Here is a 22,124-nt window from a genome sequence, read left to right on the forward strand (position 1 = left end):
GTGCCTGGTGTTCATCGGAGCAGGGCAGCCCTTCTCGTCTGAGTCATTCAACTAACACTGCCGGTGTGTCTGCCACCCTACCAGGCTCTGTGATCCCTGCGGGGCAGAATCAGAAGACGTGGTCCCTGTCTTCACGGAGTTTCTACCTAGGTAGGGAAAGGGACATCAAAATAAACACTGGTTTGGACTTCCCTGGTGGCGCAGTGATTAAGAATCTGCCTGCCAATGCAGGGGACACGGGTTTAAACCCTGGTCCGGGAAGGTCCCACATGCCGTGGAGCAACTAAGCCCGTGTGCCACAACTACTGAGCCTGTGCTCTAGAGCCCGCGAGCCACAACTACTGAGCCCACGTGCCACAACTACTGAAGCCTGTGCGCCTAGAGCCTGTGCTCCACAACAAGAGAAGCCACCGCAGTGAGCAGCCTGCACACCACAACGAAGAGTAGCCCCTGCTCGCCACAACTAGAGGAAGCCCGTGCACAGCAACGAAGACCCAATGCAGCCATAAATAAATAAATAAATAAATTTAAAAAGAAATAAAAAATAAACACTGGTTTGATTAGAACTACTCTGTATGCTGTGAGTAGAAAGTATAGGGTCCCATGAGAGAGGGTAAAGGTAGCGTGATTGTAGTTTATCATCCAAACCAGGACATTTTGGGAATGTAAGAGGGTAGTGTTAATAATATGTCCAGGCAGAAGGTACAGCTGGGGCTGCCCCAGGAAACCAGGACATCCGGTTACCCGGAGAGACTTAATCCAGCCCACTACAAGCCTTCTCTGGCCAGCTTGCTCCCAGCTTTGAACCAGCCCTCACCCATAGCTATGCGTAGATAGCACAGCCTGGACATGTCACCGCAACAGCACATTTCCCCAAGACTGGACCTAATCACGCTTTTCAGGAAGCCATGTCACTGCCTCCATGCTGGCACTGGCGGGCTGGAGACAAGCCCCTGGGTGCGCTTAACACAGTGGTTAAGAACTCAGACCTCGAGGCCGTGGGTCCCCCACTTCCCAGCACTGGGAGCACCTGGGGGCTCCAGGCTGCTGCCAGCTACCACCCCTGACATTCTAATGGTGCAGCCTGGGCATCAGGTCTTTAAAGGCCCGCGGGTGATTCTGATGTATCAAAATTTGAGAAACTGCTAGTTTGAATCCTGGTTCCACCACTTGTTAGCTGTGTAGCTTGGCAAGTTCCTTAATCTGTCTGTGCCTTAGCTTCCTTATCTGTAAAATGGGGGCAATAGGTGTGTTGTAGGCATTGAGTTAATATGTGTGAAGTGCTTAGAACAGGGTCTGGTCCATAGGAAGTATGCTATGTTAGCCATCATTATTACAATAATTATTTTAATAAGTACTAAATCGAACACTTAAGAACCTTCCAATGGCTCCACAAGCAGGCTTAAGGTCCCTCAGGATGTTTTTGGAAATGAACTGGAGGGTGTTTGCCATATGTCTTTGTAACCAAAGGTCTAGCCTGTTGAATTTCATTAAACCAAGTGAAAGTCCTGACTTAAGGCAGCAGCCCCAAGGGTTAGACCACAATAAAAAAAAAAATTTTTTTTTAAATTAAAGTCCTTCTCTATGGGTCACCCCTCCACATTTTTCAGTTACTGTCTGTGCCAGGATACATGGCAATGGTTAATGATGTTGATTTGCAGAATGCTAGGAAGTGTAGACTCGGGAAAATGCTTCTGCTATGAGAAAAAGGCACAAAATGAAAGGTTTTGTTAAACAGTGTTTATACAAAATTGAATGATTCTCTTTTGCAAAACCTTACAAATAAGTATGTCCATTTATAATAAATATTTATAACATATACTGGAAGGCTATACAAAGAAATATTAAGAGCAGTTATGTGTGTGCAATAGAATTAAAAGTGTTTCTTCTTTACTTTCAAAATGATGTTTCAGAATAATGTTATTTTTTAATGTAAAAAGCAAATATTATTTTAAATATATATATGCCAAAAAGAAAAGGCAAGAAGGAAATATATAAAATGGAAACAGTAGTTACTCTGGGCTGTGAACTGATGGGTAATTTTTTTTTTTTGACATTGACATTTTCCAATTTCCTCCAGCAAATATCTATTACTTTTATTTTTTAAATTTAAGAAAAATTGTCAAAATACTATGTGATACTGTTTAAAATGTCAAATATTATTTCTGGGATTACAATGCAGGGAAGGTGGTGGTCCCTGCCCCCTACCCCACATCACCCCACCCCTGGAGCAGATGGTCTACACATTGGGCTGTTTCTTCTAACATTCAGTTCAGCATTTCTACATGGTGTGTTTCTTTCTTTACTTTTTAAAAATCAGTTTACGGTCTGATCCACTGACATCTCCCGTGAAAAACGAGACATCCCATTCTGACGTCTCCCTCCCACCCCAAGTGTAAGGTTTTCATTTGGAAAAAAACAATTTAAATTATTTGAAAAAAAGAAATCCACTTTTGAGGCTCAGGCACGCATGCTGTGTTTTCCAAGAAGCCTCTTTAATCTTCCTAGATGGAATTTATTCTTATAGCAGTTTGTTAATAAAAACAGCCTTTACTGAATTCTTACTGTGTGCCTGGCACTAGCTGATTTGACACTTATAACATCTCTACGAAACAGAAACTATTAATTTCCCTATTTTACACATGAAATTGGGGCTGGGATGTGTTCAGCACCTTTCTCTTGGGTCCCAGGACACAGAAACGCCAGAGTGGGGATTTGAACTTTGGTAGGTGTGACTCCCAAGGGCCCAAGGAGGTTCTCATGGCTCCCAGGTCCTAGCCTTAGACATGCTGGTTGGACTCTCGCCCAGCCCTGGCCAGCAGGGGGATCTTGAGAAAGCTATTTAATTGCTCTCTGTCTCAAGTTCCTTACTGGTAAAGTAGATCTAATACAGGAGGCTTAAAGGAGGTTATTAGGAGGATTAAAGGAGTTAATTCTCATGAAAAGGGCTTGGCTCACCACAAACACTATCAGGATTACAATATTTTAGTTACTGGCACATTCTCTAATGCCCCCCATTAAAGGCAGAGGCAACGGTTGGGTTAGCCTTGGCTCCCCCAGGACCTCGTGCTCACTGAGAACCTGAGAATCATTGATGAGATGTGAATATTACATAAAATAACAAATGGGGAATTTAAAAAGAGACAGTGGTGACACTATTTGTATTTTCATAAAGGTAGAATCTTATTGTAGGCAATATTATTAAAATAAAAGCTTATAAAATTCCATTTGCATATTTTTTATTGGATAACAAATTTTCTCAGTATAGTCTCTATCATAAAAGCTTTCCTTTTTTCCTTTTTTTTTAAGCACTCTTTCTGCTCTGGGCCTAGACCACATCCCAGTGATTCTACCTCCAGGTTCTAGGGGAGGAAGACAGGGCTCACATTAATGAACTCATGACTGGGAAAGGTACTAGCTTTCGTCCCTTCTCTACAAGGGCTGTGGACAGTGGTGTCTGGTTCAGTGAAGCTCGGAGCGGGGAGCACCAGGCCTCCAGACTGATGGGTCAGGGCTCTCGTGCTGCAAGCTGGGCCCAATAGTGAGTGGGCCTGAGACACATTTCCTTCCAACTCCATCACTCCTCACCTTGCTCCAAATTCTAGGGTCCCTAGACAGCTCTTCACCACCCTATGCAAAACAGCCCCCAGAGTGGGAAGGAAAGGGCCGGGGGTGAAGGATCCACTTCTGTCCCCTTCCTTGTGTGTTTCCTTCTCATCTGGCTGTTTAAGGCTGAGGCTATGCAAAAATTCTCAATTCTGAAAGGAGAAGTGTGGATAGTAGGTGAAGTTTATTCAATAAGAGAAATCTTTTACCATAGTCCCCATGCTACTCAGGGGTCACTCCTTTTTAAAATGGAATAATATTATTGTTTGTTTGTGCTTCCCAAAACCTTAGTTGCTCAGTGTAAAAATGTATACATAAAATAGAAAGATATGCAATAGGAGGTGAAAAGCACATACACAAACACCACCATATTTTTAGACGGTGGAATGGGCAGAGAGGGAGACGGGCTCGTTTGGGTTCTCAAAGCCAGCGTCTCCAACTGCGGGTGCTGTTACTTCCCTTTCTCTCTTCTCACTTCGCTGTCAACAAAACATCTGACCTGCAGGGGTGGGGGGTGGCTTGGATTCTGCTAAAAACAGAGTAATGATGCTCAGACAATGGCAAAGTACTTTATTTTTGTTTCTTTTAAGCTAATTACAGATTTCTCTGGAAAGGGTGGGAGCTGGCTGGTCTCCCTGCATGGAAAGTAATAGCTCAGCGAAACACCGGTTTTCTTGAGTTGCTTGACCTCCAGGCTTGCTCCTGATTCTTGATGACAAAACACATTCAGTGCCCTTGATTGATTTAGCGGAGAAACTGCAATATTGGAGGATGGAACGCAGCCTGTCCTGCCTGCAAATGGAACGCCTCGGCTGTGATGGTCTTGTGTTTTGAGAGAAGATTAGCCAACAGCTGAGCTTGAAGGCTGTGAAAACCCAGCCTCCTTTGTTCTTCCTGGGCAACGTGCTATGTTCCCAAGGCATCTATTCAGATCCTTTCCCTGCCCCAGTTGTTATCCCAAATTTACCCCTACATGTACCCCTGACTTCTGTTGTATTTGACCTACACACTCAGGTTTTTTATAATTGTTCTCTGCTCACTTTGCTGTTTCTTTGGCTTCTGGTTGCCAAATAGCCTGAGATTTTGGGCTGGAAGGGGTCTTCTGCTCGACCTTCATATTGTAAGACAAGGGCCCCCCACCCTGTACAGGAAGATCAAATGTTATTCTGTAGTTTCACATCAGAGCTGGGCCTAAAAGCCCCTTCTCTCTCCCAGCTGCACATCGGCAGCCTGATGTTTACCCCCAGCAGGATTTCATTAACACTCTCTCCCCTTCCATAGCTTGAACAAGATCAGGTTTTACGCATTTTTTGAGATTTGTAGAACTTGTTTTCATGATTAAAGTATCTTATTTAGAGGCTTTGGGGCAAGCAGGAGATGTCCTTTCTTGTGAAGAATTGGAGATATTGGGAATCAGAACGGCAGGTCCAAGTGGCTGGCCGATCACACGCCGTGGTAATGAGATCACCCAGGTGAGAAAAGTTAGCCCTTGACTTTCCAGCCTGTCATTAGTCATCGACGCTCACTGCCTTCTGGAAACCTGGAGCCATGCTTCCAAATGCTTATCTGGGACTTGAATAGAGCCGCTCATGGCATTTCAAGCCCCTTCTTGAAACTTCAGGTTGGGAGCTGGGCTTTCATCTGCCCATTTCTCGTTTTTACATGAATCACAGAATTTTGACCCTGAAGTGTCTTTAGAGGTTCACCTTCTTTAAGTTTCTGTTGTCTCAGACGTGGAGACTGAGGACAGAGGAGGGCAGAGGCTCTGGCAATTCTGCAGGAATTGGTGGTGAGCTGGGGACAGAATGTTTTCATCTAACCCTCAGTCCGGGACATGGACCCCAAAGACCTCTTGGTTCTGGGGTCACATTTGTAAAACAGTAGAGGGCGTGTTTTGTTATGTAGTTTGGGTGTTTTGTTCTGATGTATTAGATGGAAGATTGGATAATTCCTTCATAGTATTCATTTGTTCAGTACGAATAGTTATTGAGGGCCCACCATGGGGCTGGAACAGAATCATTGGGGGAGAATATGGCCTAATATCCTCAACGAGAATATTGTCCAGTATCCCCACATCTGACTGATTTTAAGTTATCATCACGGTTACCTGATTAAAAAATAGAGATCCTGAATCCCTGTCCTCCCTCTCGCTGTGATTCAGTAGGTCTGGATGAATCTTTATTTTAAAATAGTTTCCCAGGTAATTCTGACAACCTGCCAGTTTTGGGTTCCACGGGCTCCGTTACTACCTTCGCTTAGAATGTCAGACAGGGTGAGTAGATTTCCCCAGGTGACATACTTCATAGGTGAGGAAACTGAATCTCACACAGATTAAGTGGGTTTTCCCCTGTCACAGGGCTAGTAAGGAATGAATGCGTTTAATGCTGCTGCTTTTCTGTAACTGCTGCTTCCTGCAAGAGTGCCTGGGGACACTGGCCTTCACTGTTGTGTGCTGCAGGGTGATGGGGCAGAGCCGGAGTTATGCTGCTGCCCTCAGGTGAGAGTGGGGTCTTCTCAGGACCCTGCAGTCCTGAAGCCTCTGCTGGTGACTGTGGGGGATATTTTGTCAACACAGAGAGCAAGGAAAAGGCAGATTTTAGCCTCTATTTCTGTTCTGGTGAATTTGCCCTGAGTTTTAATGGGAGGATTGGGCTCATCAGGATGTAATAACCATATAAATGTTTAGAATGGTAATGATTTAATCCAAGAATTTTAATTAAATACCTGTGATGTGCTAGGTGAGAACGATCTGGGATTGCACTATTCACTCAGCTGTTGAAAGGAACACAAATGCCATCAGGATCCTTATATGGGCTGCCACATTGTGTCAAAGCCCTAGGAAACCACACTGAGAAAAAGGGTCTCTTCCAGAGCCCACCCTGAGGTTTTAGATTAGTAAAGCACACAGGGCTGCTAGATCTCGCTCCAGCTACAGACGCATCATTGCTGGAATTGTATTGGGCACTCACTATATACCAGATACCTACACGGGTTAATTTTATCCTTCAAGGTGGGTATTATATTCACCCAGTTTTATAGTTGAGGAAACTGAGGCTGAACTAGTTATGGGATTGACCAAGGTCACAGACATGGAAAGTGATACAGCTGAGATGCAGATATAGGTGGGCCTGACCTCAAAACCTAAATGCAGAGGGGAAGACGAGCCTCTTTGCCTTCTGCCCGGCTTTATCTAACGGTTACATCTGTGTATCACTAGACACTATGTTTATTGAAGGCAGGCACCGCATGCTGCTTGGGGTTTATAATCCCTCCGCACGGGACATAGTTATCCACAAACTGTAAATACGCAATGTTTATGGAATACAGCAATAAAGTAAGGCAGGAGGCGTGCCACGCATAGAAATCTGTAGCGTTTAGTTGTTTGCACATGAAGCTCTATCATAATAAGAATAAACTGTGCAGAAAATAAGATGGATTAAACAAAAAATATAATTGTCGAAATTAATTTTTTCATTTAGTGTTCCTTGAAAATAAAAAAGAAAATCTGATTGATACTGTGGAGGATACTACGCCCCCCCCCAATACTATCTTCTTTTGTAATGTTATCAATTGTTCTTTCTGAAGCTTTTGCTGCTTTTTCAAAATCTGGAAGAAAGAAGGGGTTGAATCCTTTAATTTCAGAAGCATGTAGGTCCATTTGTAATAATAAAAAGCTTTTTTCCAAATAACACAGTTTCATTTATAGGACTGACTTTGATATGACGCGTCTATTATACCAATTGCCATAAACTCTAGAAAGCTTAATTGTGGTAACGATGGTAACGGGGAGGCAGGGACGCCTCTCGCTGTCTCCTGGGGAGCATGGCCAGGACACTCTGAGGAAGTTTGGCTTATTAGCCACGCCGTAGATCGCGCTGCATTCTGGGTCTTGGCAATATGGCGTCCTCCTTGATGTGCTGATGAGAGGAGTTTCACTGTAGCTTCAAACCAGAGGGCAAAACTCCCCAAACCCAGTAAGCCCACATTACGCGTTTTCTCCGCGGCTCCGTGTCGCCTGTTTCTTAGGACTCGTTCTCAGGCAAGAGAGAGCCACGGGGCCGGAGGCCAGGACCGGCCAGGCCGCGCGGACCCGGGGCTGAGGAGCCGGCTGCGGGCAAGCACGATGGGCCCGTCCTGGCTCTGGTTGCAGCAGCTCCGGCGAGTGCGAGATCCGCAGGGCTGAAAGTGGCTGTAGGAGACCCGAGGCGCTCTGAACCTCTTCCCCTCGGCCGAAGACCTCAGCCCAGTCGGCAAACCGGCACCAAGAGCGGGCGGCCTGCCTGTCCTCGGATCGGCTGAGGCGTTGGAGACCGAAAGCAGGGTCATCGTGAGGCCTGGAATCTCGCACGCCTTTGACAGCTCCGCTCGCAGCCCCTCCGGGAACGGACAGCCTCAGAAGCAGCCGGTGACTTGGGATCTGGGGGCGTGTGTGTCTGTGAGGAGCTCCTTGGGTTCCCTCATTTCCCACCGCTCTTCCCACCCCTTCTGACTTCTCGCGCAGAGTTAGAGAAGGATCTCAGACTTCTTGCCTCAGCGAGGATCTCCGCACACTCTCCATCCATTTCTTTTTCTACTTTGCCCTTCTCTGTTTTTTATTTCACCAATTCTGGTACACACTAGTTTTTAAGGCTGGAGGTTCTCGAGCGCTTGCTGCCCAGGACTCCCCCACCCCCTCCCCCGCTGATGGAATCCGAGATGCTGCAGTCGCCTCTCCTGGGACTCGGGGACGAAGATGAGGCTGATCTTACTGACTGGAACCTGCCTTTGGCTTTCATGAAAAAGAGGCACTGTGAGAAAATTGAAGGCTCCAAATCTTTAGCTCAGAGCTGGAGGATGAAGGATCGGGTAAGTGGATTGAGCCTGCGTCTCTTAGACCTTGATAGCTTTTGCAAGTTCAGAGCCAGAAATATGTCCTTGGGAGAGCAGCGATATTTTTTCTCAGCCACATGTTGCAAGTCAACCAAAAAGCACAAACCATTTCAGACTCCATATTTTTATTGTAAATGGAAAAGTCTGTTTTGGTTAGTAGTTATTCACTGGATAGTGTTAATTAGATTCAAAGTAAGTTCTAATTCAGACAATGGAAGTTAAGCAAGTTAGAAAATACAGCATTGCAACTATTTACATGCTCTTTGATATACTTTGTACTGTTAAACTTTGTACTGTTAACACTTAGAGGAAAGACAACTTGGGATATAATATTTGTCCCAACGTGGTTAGTCTACTTAGTGGCTAGTTTACTTTTTTTGCCCAAGCTAGGTGGAGTGCAGAAGTCTAATATAGTATGCTAGGAAACAAGATTACTGGCAAATGTTCAGCTAGTAACAAATTAATGCAAAGTTATTTTACAGTTACAGTGAACTTCATCATAGACTTCTAAACAGTTTGTCTTGAATCAAGACTTTCATACTTTTATGTGGTGTCGCGATACTGTTAGGTGGAGACAATTTCTCTAATAGTAGAGTATGATGGGTTGGAACTTGGGTCTGGTGGGGGGTCCTCGTGGTGTTGGAGCGTGGATAGTGACTTAAGAAGTTAGTAGGAAAGAAAACAGTCAATTTTGTTAAACCTGTCCTTAATCAACCACCATCTATTTCCTGGCCTCCATAGCAAAAGGGTGGGACCGTCTCACCCATACACGCTTATAATTTGTTTTGGATTTTTTTTTGTGCTTTGTTTTCTCCTTCAAGACTGTCTTTATTGATTTGAACATTTTAGCCTAAGAGGGGTAGTTGGTGGTGTAATGCAGTGTGCTTTGCTCTGGGTTTATGGATATGTTTATATAAGATTGTTGTTTTTAGTGTATGATGTTGAACGTATATAGGATTACCCTTGTGGTAATTCTAGCTAGTCAGTCACTAGTAACTTGTGCTTCAGTTGTTATTAGGAAAATTTGTTTCATCCAAAAGTAGTTTAGGGACTAAAAAGAGATGGTCATTGGAAGAGATTGTATAAAGTCTGTCTTACGGACATCTTTAGTACTAATTATATGGTTTAAAGCTTTTGTGGTTCCTATGCATATATGAAGAGACTTATTTTAAAAGTAACTGTAATCTTTTTTTTTTCCCCATTCTATTTGGAGGGCTTTTTTTTTTCTTTTCTTCTGAAATGTGGTTCCCTTTGCTACTCTAAACCCATGCTTAAACTGTTCAAAACTGATTGATGGATTTATTTTTGACCTTTTAATTACAACAATTGGTGAATGATTAACATTCCCTGATAAGCTCTTCATAGGTTATTAAGAGGAAGAAAAGTTTTGGGAGTCCGAGTAATTACTGAGATTTTGACTTAGAAAGATCCAGGGGAGAAAGTTTGCTGTGTCCGACCTTCGCAAGTTGTTTAAAGAAGATCAGCAGCTAACATTTTTAGTTAAGTTTGTGAGAGCTTGGCCTCTGGACATCCTTGTATTCTCTTTCGCCTGGTTAGACCCTGAGGGGACCTTTTCAGCACACTATGCTAGGATAAAGGGTACAGATCCAAATGATGCTGAGAATTGGAAGGTAGCGTAAATGAATGAAACAGGCCAGACAGAAGGAGAATAATGGCACAGGTTCATAGATAAATGGCCCCTGAGGTTTGACTCGTGCCTGACTTTCTGGAGGCTGAGATCAGTGAGGCGCTGAAGAGCACAGGTTGCAGCTCAAGGGGCAGCTGGTCCTGGCCAGGTCTCCCTCTCTCTCTCTTTTCTTTGAGAAGCCAGAAAACTTTTTTTTTTTTTTAAACGTGAAGTTTGCCAATTTTAAAATATTGGAACTAATTCAGATATTACAAAACACGAAGCAGTCCATTTGTGGGGTTGGCTCTGGCCTGTGGGTTACCCATATGTGACTTCAAGATTCTAGGACTCTTGAGCACATGGGCATGATGCCAGACTGTTTCCCTGTGCTGGAGGTGATCTCCAGCAGTCTGATGATGCAGCATCATTGTAAGGCAACAGGTGTGGACCCGGTTGTCCTGTACCAGGACCTGTGTAGGCTACTTCTTCCAGTGGGCAATTGACTGCCCTAAACGCAGACTCAGTCATTGCTTTTTTCTGTGATCCGTATGCAAGTCCACATACTTTTTTTAAAAAAATAAATTTATTTATTTTCTTTATTTATTTTTGGCTGTGTTGGGTCTTTGTTGCTGTACGCAGGCTTTCTCTAGTTGTGGTGAGTGGGGGCTACTCTTCGTTGCGGTGCGCAGGCTTCTCATTGTGGTGGCTTCTCTTGTTGTGGAGCACGAGCTGTAGGCTCGCGGGCTTCAGTAGTTGTGGCTCACGGGCTCTAGAGCGCAGGTTCAGTAGTTGTGGCACATGGGCTTAGTTGCTCCACGGCATGTGGGATCTTCCCTGACCAGGGCTCGAACCTGTGTCCCCTGCATTGGCAGGCAGATTGTTAACCACTGTGCCACCAGGGAAGTCCCAAGTGCACACACTTTTATTGTATATGTATCAGTAGTTACTTACTTTTGTCCTATTTAGTGGAGTTGTTAAGGGTTCCTAAAATTGACAACTTTACCAAAGTTGAGTGATGACTCCAAGTTTTCTGCCTCTTGGCATTTGGCATCCTCACAGAACTACAGCACATGCCCACTCTCGGTTGGGATTCCCACAGTCTTGGTATTGAACCATTCCTGGTTTTCAGATGCCACTATTGTCGCATTTTAATTACTAAGTTACTGTAAGTTTAATACTGTTATTATCAAATTATCAAGTTTGTTGTTTGGTTAGTTCTGTGTGTAGTAAATATGTATATGCCTCACTGGCATTTTTGACTTGTGATTTTCAAATAACTAGACATGTGAATTACAGTTCAAAGTGAATCATTCATAGACCTATGGCTAAAACAGATTTGTATATAACTCCGCCATTTATGTTTTACTGTGATACTTTATAGTTATCACAGAGTTCATTTTCCGGAAAGCGGGCATGTGGAGATAATTGATCTCAGATGGATCTTTACCTTACATATGTGGGATGGAATCAGGGAAGCCTGAGAGCTATTGCTCTGAAAGAAAACCATCGACAGAGACACTATACCTGCCTGTATGTAGGCGATGTAGCTATAAAATGATGAAGCCATTTCCCAAACCAGTCTTTAGACTTAGTCACCTTGCTTTGTAGCTGTATTTGAATAAACCATGGAGGAAGCCGAGTAGATACATTAAACTGATATATGGATAGTCAAATGTTTAGGTTGTCTTTGGAGCAAGGGGAAATAGTAATACTTTATAACCCTTCTTTACTCCTGTTTCCTCACTTTGCATCCTCTCAATCTACTCCATTTAGGCTCTCTTCCATGCCACTCAGACTGCCCTCCACAAGGTCACCATTTGCTGCTAAATCTAAATGTCACTTCTCTGTCCTTATCTTTTCGACTTCTCAGCAGCATTCCAGGGTGGACCACTCTCTCATTCACACAGCTTTTTCCTCACTTGCTTCTGTGTCTTCCTGAAACTCCAGGTCTTCCTCTGAGGTCACTAACTGCTCCTCCTCAGACTCCTTTGCTGGTTGACAGCTGAGCGTAGAGTGTTCCAGAACTTGATCTTGGAGCCCTTTCTCTTTTCTCTGTGTACCCTTGCTAGCTGATCTCATCTAGTCTCATGGTTTTATGTGCCGTCTACATGCTATGACTCTTGTCTCAGGTACCTAATTGTCTGCTTTGCCTTGGTTTTCTCCATCACAACACACTGTCATCACCACCCACTCAGTTGTTCAGGTTGTAAATCTAGAATTTATCTGTAATTATTTCTTCTTCCTCTCCTCATTGTACTGTGTCATCAGCAGAACCTGTCAACTTTGCCTCCAAATTGTATCTTATATCGGACCACCTCATTTTGTCTCCACTGATGTGAGCCCAGTCCAGGCAACTACCATCTTTCATCTGGATAGCTAGAATCGTGTCCTGACTGGTCTTCCTGTGTCTACTCTTGTCCTGCAATCGATTCTTCACGTATTGGTCAGAGGGAGCTTGTTAAAGTGTAAATCAGATTCCATTACTTACCAGGCCGCTTGGAGTAGAACACAAACTCCACCCTGGTTCACAAAGCTTCATGATCTGGCCCTGCCTGCCTTTTCTGCTTCTTGGATGGAAAGGCCTGGAATGCTCTTCTATCTGACCTTTGCATACTTGGCTCCTTCTTGTAGTTTGCACCCAGCGCCTAGGTCACTTCCTTTCCTGATCACCCCATCTTAAGCAGCTCCCCAGTTGCTCATGATCACTCTTTATGTCTGTGATATTTTTCTTTATACCCTGACCCCCAGAAGTGAGCTTTTTAATCATAAAACAAGGACCTTGTTTCTGCTGGCATAGAGGACAGTGCTTGGCACACAATAGGGATTCAATAAAAATGTACTGATGAAAAAAATGAATCATTCACCAAGGGCTTCCACATAGATTATGTCTTTTAAGGCTCAGTAGTAGAGATCGTTATCTATGTGTGATTGATGAGGAAACTGGGGCTTGATTAAAAGGCTTGCGTGAAGAGACATAGTTACAGGGCTCCAACAGAGGAAGCAGAATCTGAGAAACACAGCCCAGGTAAAAACAGACAGGCAAAACTGTATCACAGTGTCTCCACTGGAAAAATCCTGCTGAGAGGCCATGGAGGCTGAAACAAAATGTATGGAGAAGATGAGGCGGGTGGTGGTCAACCACCAACTGAACGATTCTGATGGTGCAGCCTAGCTGTTCTCACCGTGTGCTCGGTTCTCGCTCGGGTCCCCGAGGTGACACTGTTTTCATAATAATAGAAGATGTTAGTTATTGGCGTTTTCCCCAAGTTGACAGTTGCGCTGATTGTGGGTGGGTGAAACTGCTGGTGCCTGAGCTTGAATCAAGATGGTGGCATCTGACTGTGCTGGTGGTTATTGTTTTCTTCATTGACACATGCTCTCAGTAAAAAAAAAAATCCCAGTTTCTCTTCAGAATGCCCTTGATAAAGCATTAAAATGATTAGTTTTCTTAAATCTTGGCTCTTTGGTACACGCCTTTTTTATCCTTTGCACGAGGTATGGTTGTCTGAGGAAGAGCACCTGCGGTTGCCGGCTGCGCCAGTTGCTACCCTTCCTGAAACACAAGCTGCACCTGGAGGAGGCTGGCAGGCTGGCCCTGCACGGTCAGGCTTGGGTTCTGGCGGACATTTTCTGGAAAACGAACCAAGTGAGCTTCACTTCAAGGAAAACAACTGACAATATTTGTTGCTAGTGATAAAATTTGAGCTTTCAAGTGAAAATTAGAGTTTTGGAAAAGCTGTATCTGCCACTGTGAGCTTCCCGGCTTCCCAGTACTTAAAGATGTTTCTGATGAGATGATGGTGATATTAATGAATATGATCTTTTTTATATTGTAGAATGAAATGTGTCCACGTTTGGAACATCTGCATAATTCACTGAACCAATATTTCCAAATGACCAATTCATGATATTATAAAATCATCCATGGGAAAAAGATCCAAAGTTAGGCCAATGGATTTTAACATAATAGGGTATGAAGAGTTATTGCTTTGGTTTTGGACAGATTAAATTTTCTATTTTCTATTCTATTCAGATAGATTGCAGCAAACCTTTAAGAAACTACCACTTACTGAGTTTTGATGTAATATCATAGAAGAATATTTCCAATTATTTTGCTCTACTGTTACTCCTGCTCTTTGCAAACTATGTGTCTTTTTCAGTCCATATTTTTCTTACACACTTCAGCCAAAACATATCACAACAGATTGAATGCAGAATGTGAGAGTTCAGCTGTCTTCTGTTAAGGCAGACATTAAGGAGATTTTCGAAAAACAATGTCACTTGTCTAACACTTTTTTGAAAATATAGTTATTTTTCATAGAAATCTTTATTGAAAATATAACAATTTTTAAGTGAATTAATAAGGAAATATATATATATATATATTTGGTTTTAACCTCTAATATGGAAAATATTGATAAATGTAACATATAAAAAGCTCTTTGGGAGTCTTCAGTAATTTTTAAGAGTGGTTAGGTGTCCTGTTATCAAATGTCTGAGACCTGTTAGTGTAGTTAAAAGAAAGTGGACATCACAGAAATCTCTGGCATTCCTATACACCAACAACGAAAAATCAGAAAGAGAAATTAAGGAAACAATCCCACTTACCATTGTAACAAAAAGAATAAAATACCTTGGAATAAACCTGCCTAAGGAGTCGAAAGACTTGTACTCAGAAAACTATAAAACACTGATAAAAGAAATCAAAGATGACATAATCAGATGGAGAAGTATACCATGTTCTTGGATTGGAAGAATCAATATTGTGAAAATGACTATACTATCCAAAGCAATCTACAGATTCAGTGCAATCCCTATCAAACTACCAATGGCATTCTTCAGAACAAAATATTTTACAATTCGTATGGAAACACAAAAGACCCCAAATAGCCAAAGCAATCTTGAGAAAGAAAAACGGAGTTGGAGGAATCAGGCTCCTCGACTTCAAACTATACCACAAAGGTACAGTAATCAAGACAGTATGGTACTGGCATAAAAACAGAAATACAGATCAGTGGTACAGGATAGAATGCCCAGACATAAACCCACACACATATGGTAACCTAATTTACGACAAAGGAGGCAAGAACATACAATGGAGAAAAGACAGCCTCTTCAATAAGTGGTGCTGGGAAAACTGGACAGCTGCATGTAAAAGAATGAAATTAGAACACTCCCTAACACCATACACAAAGATAAACTCCCAATGGATTAAAGAGCTAAATGTAAGACCAGACACTATAAAACTCTTAGAGGAAAACATAGGAAAAACACTCTTTGATGTAAACCACAGCAAGATCTTTTTTGACCCACCTCCAAAAGTAAACAGATGGGACTTAATTAAACTTAAAAGCTTTTGCACAGCAAAGGAAACCATAAACAAGACAGAAAGACAACCCTCAGAATGGGAGAAAATATTTGGAAATGAAACAACAAAGGATTAATCTCCAAAGTATACAAACAGCTCATGGAGCTCAATATCAAAAAAACAAACAATCCAATTAAAAAATGGGTGGAAGACCTAAATAGACATTTCACCAAGGAAGACATATGGATGGCCAAGAGGCACGTGAAAAGGTGCTCAACATCACTAATTATTAGAGAAATGCAAATCAAAACTACAATGAGTTACCACCTCACGCTGGTCAGAATGGCTCTTATCAAAAAAATCTAGGAACAGTGAATGCTGGAAAGGGTGTGGTGAAAAGGGAATCCTCCTGCATTGTTGGTGGGAATGTAAATTGATACAACCTCTATGGAGAACAGTATGGAGGTTCCTTAAAAAACTAAAAATAGAACTACCATATGACCCAGCAATCCTACTACTGGGCATATACCCTGAGAAAACCATAATTCAAAAAGAGACATGTACCACAATGTTCATTACAGCACTATTTACAACAGCCAGGACATGGAACCAACCTAAATGTCCATCGACAGATGAATGGATAAAGAAGATGTGGCATATATATACAATGGAATATTCCTCAGCCATAAAAAGAAATGAAATTGAGTTATTTGTAGTGAGGTGGATGGACCTAGAGTCTGTCATACAGAGTGAAGTAAGTCAGAAAGAGAAAAACAAATACCGTATTCTAATGCATATATATGGAATCTAAAAAAAAAAAATGGTACTGATGAACCTAGTTGCAGGGCAGGAATAAAGATGTAGACATAGAGAATGGACTTGAGAACACGGGTGGGAGGGGGAAGCTGGGGCGAAGTGAGAGTAGCATCGACATGTATACACTACCGAATGTAAAATAGTTAGCTAGTGGGAAGCAGCAGCATAGCACAGGGAGATCAGCTCTGTGCTTTGTGATGACCTAGAGGGGTGGGATAGGGAGGATGGGAGGGAGGCTCAAGAGGGAGGGGATATGGGGACATATGTATGTATGTGGCTGATTCTGTTGTACACTTTGATGTACAACAGAAACTAAAACAGTATTGTGAAGCAATTATACTCCAGTAAAGATCTATTAAAAAAATAGAGAGAGAAACAAGTGTAAAAAAAAAAAAGTGGGCATCAAACTTAAACTAGGAAGAAGGCTTGAGGTATCAGATGGTTGGCCAAAAATACCAAGCTTGACCAGAAATCAAGTGACAGACCTAAAAGGGATCTGTTACACTCTTTCCATCGTCTGAGCTTGTGCTCGTGGAGAGCCTTTGTGATTGTGAAGGCATTTGCCTTTTATGTAGCCCTTTAGGCACCGTTAGGGCCTCCTGTTGCCCCTGTTGCATGTCCTGTAGGAAGACACACTGTCACTCACCCAGGACGGCCTTGTTCTGTGAGGAGAGGAGAATGGATCCAGTGGGGCGAGGGGAGGTAGCCAGACGTCTTCACTTGAGCTCAGTGGAGGTTTATTGCTTATTGACAGTGTGCCGTGTCATCAAATTATAGTACAATGTGTGTTTATAGGGGAGGAGACCATGGTTATCAGCGAAAGCCTTTAGTTTATAATAAATAAGTGAATCATTTGCATTGAACAACATTTATGAAACATAAATCAGTCAGGTCGACCCAGCTTTAAACTCACAGCAACTAATGACTGTTGATGTAGTTGGTGATGGGAGCTGCTTCAGGATTTAAGCAGGGGAATGTCAGACATAGATTTGTGTTTTGAAAGGTCTTTTTGACTGTGGGTGGAGTGGAGGGTTTGAAGAGGGGTGACACTGGAGGTGGTATCACCAGCTGGGGAGGGGAGTGTGATAATCCAGGTGAGAACCACCAGGGCTGGAGGAGACAGTGGTGGGAGGGGTGGAGGACAGGACAGGGCCTCTGCTGATGTCCAGAAGGTAGAATCGAGAAGGTAGAATCAAGGGAGTCTGGTTTGGATGTGGGGATAAAAGCGGGTGGGGTTTATAACACTCTCTCACTTTGCATTTGAAGTATATGAACTTTCCTTTGGCGTTTGTCGTGTGAATCTCAGGAGCCACAAAGGGACATCTACATAGATTTTTTTTAACCTGCTTTAAAAAATGTGCCATGTTCCATTTTGAACAACGTGCTGTGGAAGAGTCCTGAAATGGATGAGAACATTTCTACCTCATTATTAGAGGTAGAAATTATTAGAATTCTTGTGGCATTCTAAAGCTAGAGCTCTAACAATATCCATGTGGCTTACATATAGAGGGTGTCCTCTAGGTTTCTGACTCTGTCCTCTTTTTGTTCAGAAGCCATTAAAGTGCTTGGGGCATCCACCATGCTTGTCTCCGTGGAGCACAAGGTGGATACTGTTTCCTTTTTTTTTTTTTTGCGGTATGCAGGCCTCTCACTGTTGTGGCCTCTCCCATTGCGGAGCACAGGCTCCGGACGCGCAGGCTCAGCGGCCATGGCTCACGGGCCCAGCCGCTCCGCGGCATGTGGGATCTTCCCAGACCGGGACACGAACCCGTGTCCCCTGCATCAGCAGGCAGACTCTCAACCACTGCGCCACCAGGGAAGCGCCTGTTTCCTTTTTGTAAGTCTAGTTAAATACATAGAAAAGGCCAGTCCAGTAAATATATGGCATGATATGTTAATGCTTTAATCATGTTCTTGAACCTTAAACTTGCCCTGTACGTCCAACTCTGCAGAGAGGGTTGTGCCTTTACAGCGGAAGGGGAGACAGCTGAGGAGACACAGCCAGTGACACGTGTTAATTTTACCGACCATCGGTGTGCTTTCCAGGTGGGTCTTCTGTTCTTGACTACTACTATTTTGTATTTTTTAGTTTTGATGTAATTTCAGACTTACAGAAAAATTGCAAGAATAGTGTAATGAATTCCCATATACCCTTACCCAGATTTACCCGTTTTTACATCTTGCCTCATTTACTTTTCTCTATTTATAGATGTGAATATGTAATTCTTTCCCCTGAACTATTGAAGAGTAAGTTGGAGACTGTGCTCCTTTATGCCTTACTGTGTGTATCTCTCCTAAGAACAAGGACATCCTCTTACATAAACACAGGACAGTTGTAAAAGTCAGGACATTTGCCATTGGTATAATACTATATATATATATTTTTTTGCCACACAGCTTGCGGGATCTTAGTTCCCCTACCAGGGATTGAACCTGAGGCTACAGCAGTGAAAGTGCCAAGTCCTAATCACTGGACCGCCAGGGAACTCCTGATATAATACTATTATTAATCCACAGTTCACATTAAAATGTTGTGGTTTGCCCCTTTATGAGCCATTTTTGTGCCATTTTTGCCCCTCCCCCCATCCAGGTTCACTTAACTGCCTTAGAAGTCTCGTCTTTGTAGCCTCCTTTAATCTAAAGGAGTTTCTCAGGCTTTCTTAGAATTTCTTGACCTTGACAATTTTTTTATTGTCGTAAAATATACATAATATGAAGTTTATCATTTAAACCATTTTTAAGGCTACAGTTATTAAGTACATTCATACTGTTTTGCAGCCATCACCACCGTCCATCTCCAGAACATTTTTGTCTGCCCAAACTGAAACTCTGTCCTCATTAAACACTAACTCTCCCTCCCCCTCCCCCACCCCCTGGTAACCACCATCCTCCTTTCTGTCTCTGAACTCACTGACCTTGACATTTTAAAAGAATACAGGCAGTTATTTCCTGGAATGTCCTCAAGTTGGGTTTGCCTGATGTTTCCTTGTACTCAGATGCAGGTTATGCATTTTGGGTGAGGATGCTACTGAAGTCACTTGCTTTTTCCAGAGCATCGCATCATGTTGCTTGGTCCCAACTTTGTTGCCGTTGTTCATTTGGCCCGTCCCTGTCATTATTTATTTTCTAGCTTAGCAAGGCCTCATCATGTTTTTGTCAGTGCCCTTTGACATACCAGGCTTTGAACATTTCTTGGCTTTTTGGCACTGTAAGATGTTCCAGGCTTATCTTGTATTTTCCCTGCCTCAACCCTGGAATCAGCCTTTTCTCCAATGATCCCCAGTTCCTTTTGGTGGAGAATGGAATTTAGAAGCAAGACCTGGCACTAGGTGTGCCCATTGTTGCTGGTGTGCCACTGTTTGCGGGTCCCCTCGGCAGAGAGGTAGGGTGGAGACATCCATGTTTGTATTTATTGCTTACTTACTGCTGTGCATTGTACGGTGATGCACAGAGGTGATTACCACAAGGCCCGTCTCCTCTGTTCCCCTTTTCAGGTTTGTCACTTACTTCCCAGCAGTGAGAACCTGGCTCCTTTGTCCTCACTGATTCATTTGCTGGCTGGAATACACAGAGGGGAGTTTCTGAACTGCTAACCCATAGCACTTGAGGAAGCACACTTATTAACTAAGAGGTTAATACTTACATTATTGTTTGAGGCAAACTTTACATACAGTGAAATGCACAGATCCTAACTATTAGTGTATGCTATCTAAAAGCAAGTTGCAGGGTTTCTCAGTGTTTTGTGGGGAAATAATTGTTCTTATGAGCACTTTGTACCATTTACCTACATGGCACTGAGCCTGGGATTGTGTGGGATCTCAGGAGGTATAGATGTGGGCGTGGCCCTTGAGGAATTTTATCTTATTAGAGAAAATGGCATCCTTATACAAAGTTAAGTAAAAGCCCAACGCAGTAATTATGTATCTGCACTTGAGTAATAAGGTAGTGATTTAAGGAATTCTGCTTTCTGGACATTTTGGTGGCATCTGTTTGCCTAAGCTGTGTGCAGTAGGGGGTCCCTAACGGGGGAGATGAAAATGTGTGCAGGTCAAAGCTGGGGGTATAGTGAGGGGAAAGAGTGGTGAAGTCACAAAAACTGATTTAAAGAATTCAGTAATTCAGCTAATATTTATTGAGGGCCTCTATGTGCCAGGCACCACGCTATGTGTTGGCAATTCATTGGTGCGTAACTCCTGCTTTTAAGGAGTTTACCAGTTTTCTGGGGGAGATGGGTTGGGGTGGTGGTGGCTATGTGCAGAGTGGTGAGAAGGCCTCCTGGAAGGCAGGCACACTGAGCCAGTACCTGAAAGAGACTAGAAGTGATCTGGGCAAGGAAGGAAGAGGGTGGGAGGGAGGGCAGAGGAGCCAGGTGTGCAGAGGTGGGGAGGGGAGAGAGCCGGTCTTTGAACAGCGCTTCCCTCTTTCCTCCTCAGGGCCATGCTCCAGCCCCACCTGCTTTATCTTCTGCTGGCACGTCCACCCCGTGACACTGGCTTATGCATTTGTTTTGACTAGGACAGGGACTTTGTCTTGTTCGTGCCACATCCCCAGCTTCTCACATAATGACTGGCTGGTGGTAGGTGCTCAGTGAATATTTGTTGAGCAAATAAATGGAGCAGAGACTGTTCGGAGAGAAGTGCCGGGAGACCCATGATGGTGGAGAGGCAAGCAGGGCAGGTCCTGACAAGCTTTGTAAGGCCCTAGGAACTTGGGTTTTGTCTTAAGGACAATTAAGGAAGGTTTTAAAGGAGGGTAGTGAAATGATCAGGATTAGTAAGCTTCTTCGGGCTATAGAGTCAGGCGGGTAGGGCGGGTTAGTTTGTGTGTGTGTGTTTATGTGTATGTGTTGCGTAGGTGTGTGAGTGCATATGTATATGTTTGTGTGTGTGTGTGTGTGTGTGTGTGAGAATGTGTGTTAGAGAGGGGGTGTGGGGCGGGAGCGTCCTGAGTAGGGGGAGGTGGGAGCGAGGAAGAGCTGGCCATAGCTCCAGCTAGGGAGGTGACGGACGTGGGTGGCCCCAAGCTCTCCCTGGAACAAGGATTGATTGCACTTGGCCATTGATTGGCTTCAGGAGGCGACAGAATGTCTTGCTGGTTCTGGCTGGATGTAGAAGGGAGAGGAATGAGCCACTACCAGCATTTGGGAGGGAAAGAGCATGTATCTGGCTGTGGAAATGGGAGAAAGTTTTCCTTAAAGAATGTTTAGGTGGGAAATGTTGAAAGTGTTGCTTCAGTGGTTCCCAGCCTCCTGTCCCCTTGGCATCTGGTCTTCATCCCTCCCCGCCGCACCCCTTGTCCCCAAGCCTGAGGGTATTGGTGATGAGCTGTGCACAGTGAATACCGTTCAGTTTGGTGTTTTCTTGCGTGACTTCTTTTACCCTTAAAGGTTGATCTGACAAGCAGTTTAAAGGTGTATCAAAATAAAACCACAGTCAAAATGTTAAATCAAGCTTTTCCTCTTTCTGCGTTCCCTCTAAGCCCTGGCCTCTGTCTGGACTAGTTTCTACAGAGGTGAAACCACTGCAGGGACACAAGGTGCCTCCTGTCTGCTGTAGTGGACTTCCTGAGTGGGCTGGCTTGGCACTGTCGTCTCCCTGAGTCTCTGGCCACAGGACCTCAAGGGCAGACTGTGTTTCTTCCCATCTGTTGCCAGCCTGGCCTGGTAGGTGGCAGAGCCCAGATCAGACCCTGGTCTGGCTTCAGGGCCTGGTTCCAGAGAATTGCTTCTCAGTCTTTTCCTTTATACATACAGCTCTTCTCCTGAAAGTGAGTTTTTACTTGACCAGCAGGCATGAATATTTTCCCTGAAGAATTTTTTTAAAAAAATATTTATTTATTTATTTGGCTGCACCGGTCTTAGTTGCGGCACGTGGGATCTTCATTGCGGCATGTGGGCTC

General features: G+C 43.6%; 2 protein-coding genes across 5 annotated transcripts in view; both read left to right on the forward strand.

The window, feature by feature from the left end:
* The window catches only part of ENDOV (endonuclease V), a 187,367-nt gene that overhangs the window by 99,734 nt on the left and 65,509 nt on the right, over positions 1–22,124 (forward strand). For 2 of the 4 annotated variants that reach the window (XM_060290008.1, XM_060290009.1), the window contains one exon: positions 85–1,270. The exons of 1 other annotated variant lie outside the window; for it this stretch is intronic. In XM_060290008.1, coding sequence (XP_060145991.1) covers positions 85–287 — 203 coding nt within the window. In that variant the 3' untranslated portion in view covers positions 288–1,270. Of the gene's footprint in view, positions 1–84; positions 1,271–22,124 lie in introns of those variants that run through there. One more of the 4 variants, XM_060290012.2, reaches the window with a different exon arrangement.
* The window catches only part of RPTOR (regulatory associated protein of MTOR complex 1), a 342,549-nt gene continuing 327,919 nt past the window's right edge, over positions 7,495–22,124 (forward strand). Inside the window, exon 1 of the mRNA XM_060290007.1 lies at positions 7,495–8,451. Coding sequence (XP_060145990.1) covers positions 8,290–8,451 — 162 coding nt within the window. The 5' untranslated portion in view covers positions 7,495–8,289. The remainder of the gene's footprint in view (positions 8,452–22,124) is intronic.

This window comes from Globicephala melas, chromosome 20 (genome assembly GCF_963455315.2).
Source record: "Globicephala melas chromosome 20, mGloMel1.2, whole genome shotgun sequence".
NCBI classification, from domain to species: Eukaryota; Metazoa; Chordata; class Mammalia; order Artiodactyla; family Delphinidae; genus Globicephala; species Globicephala melas.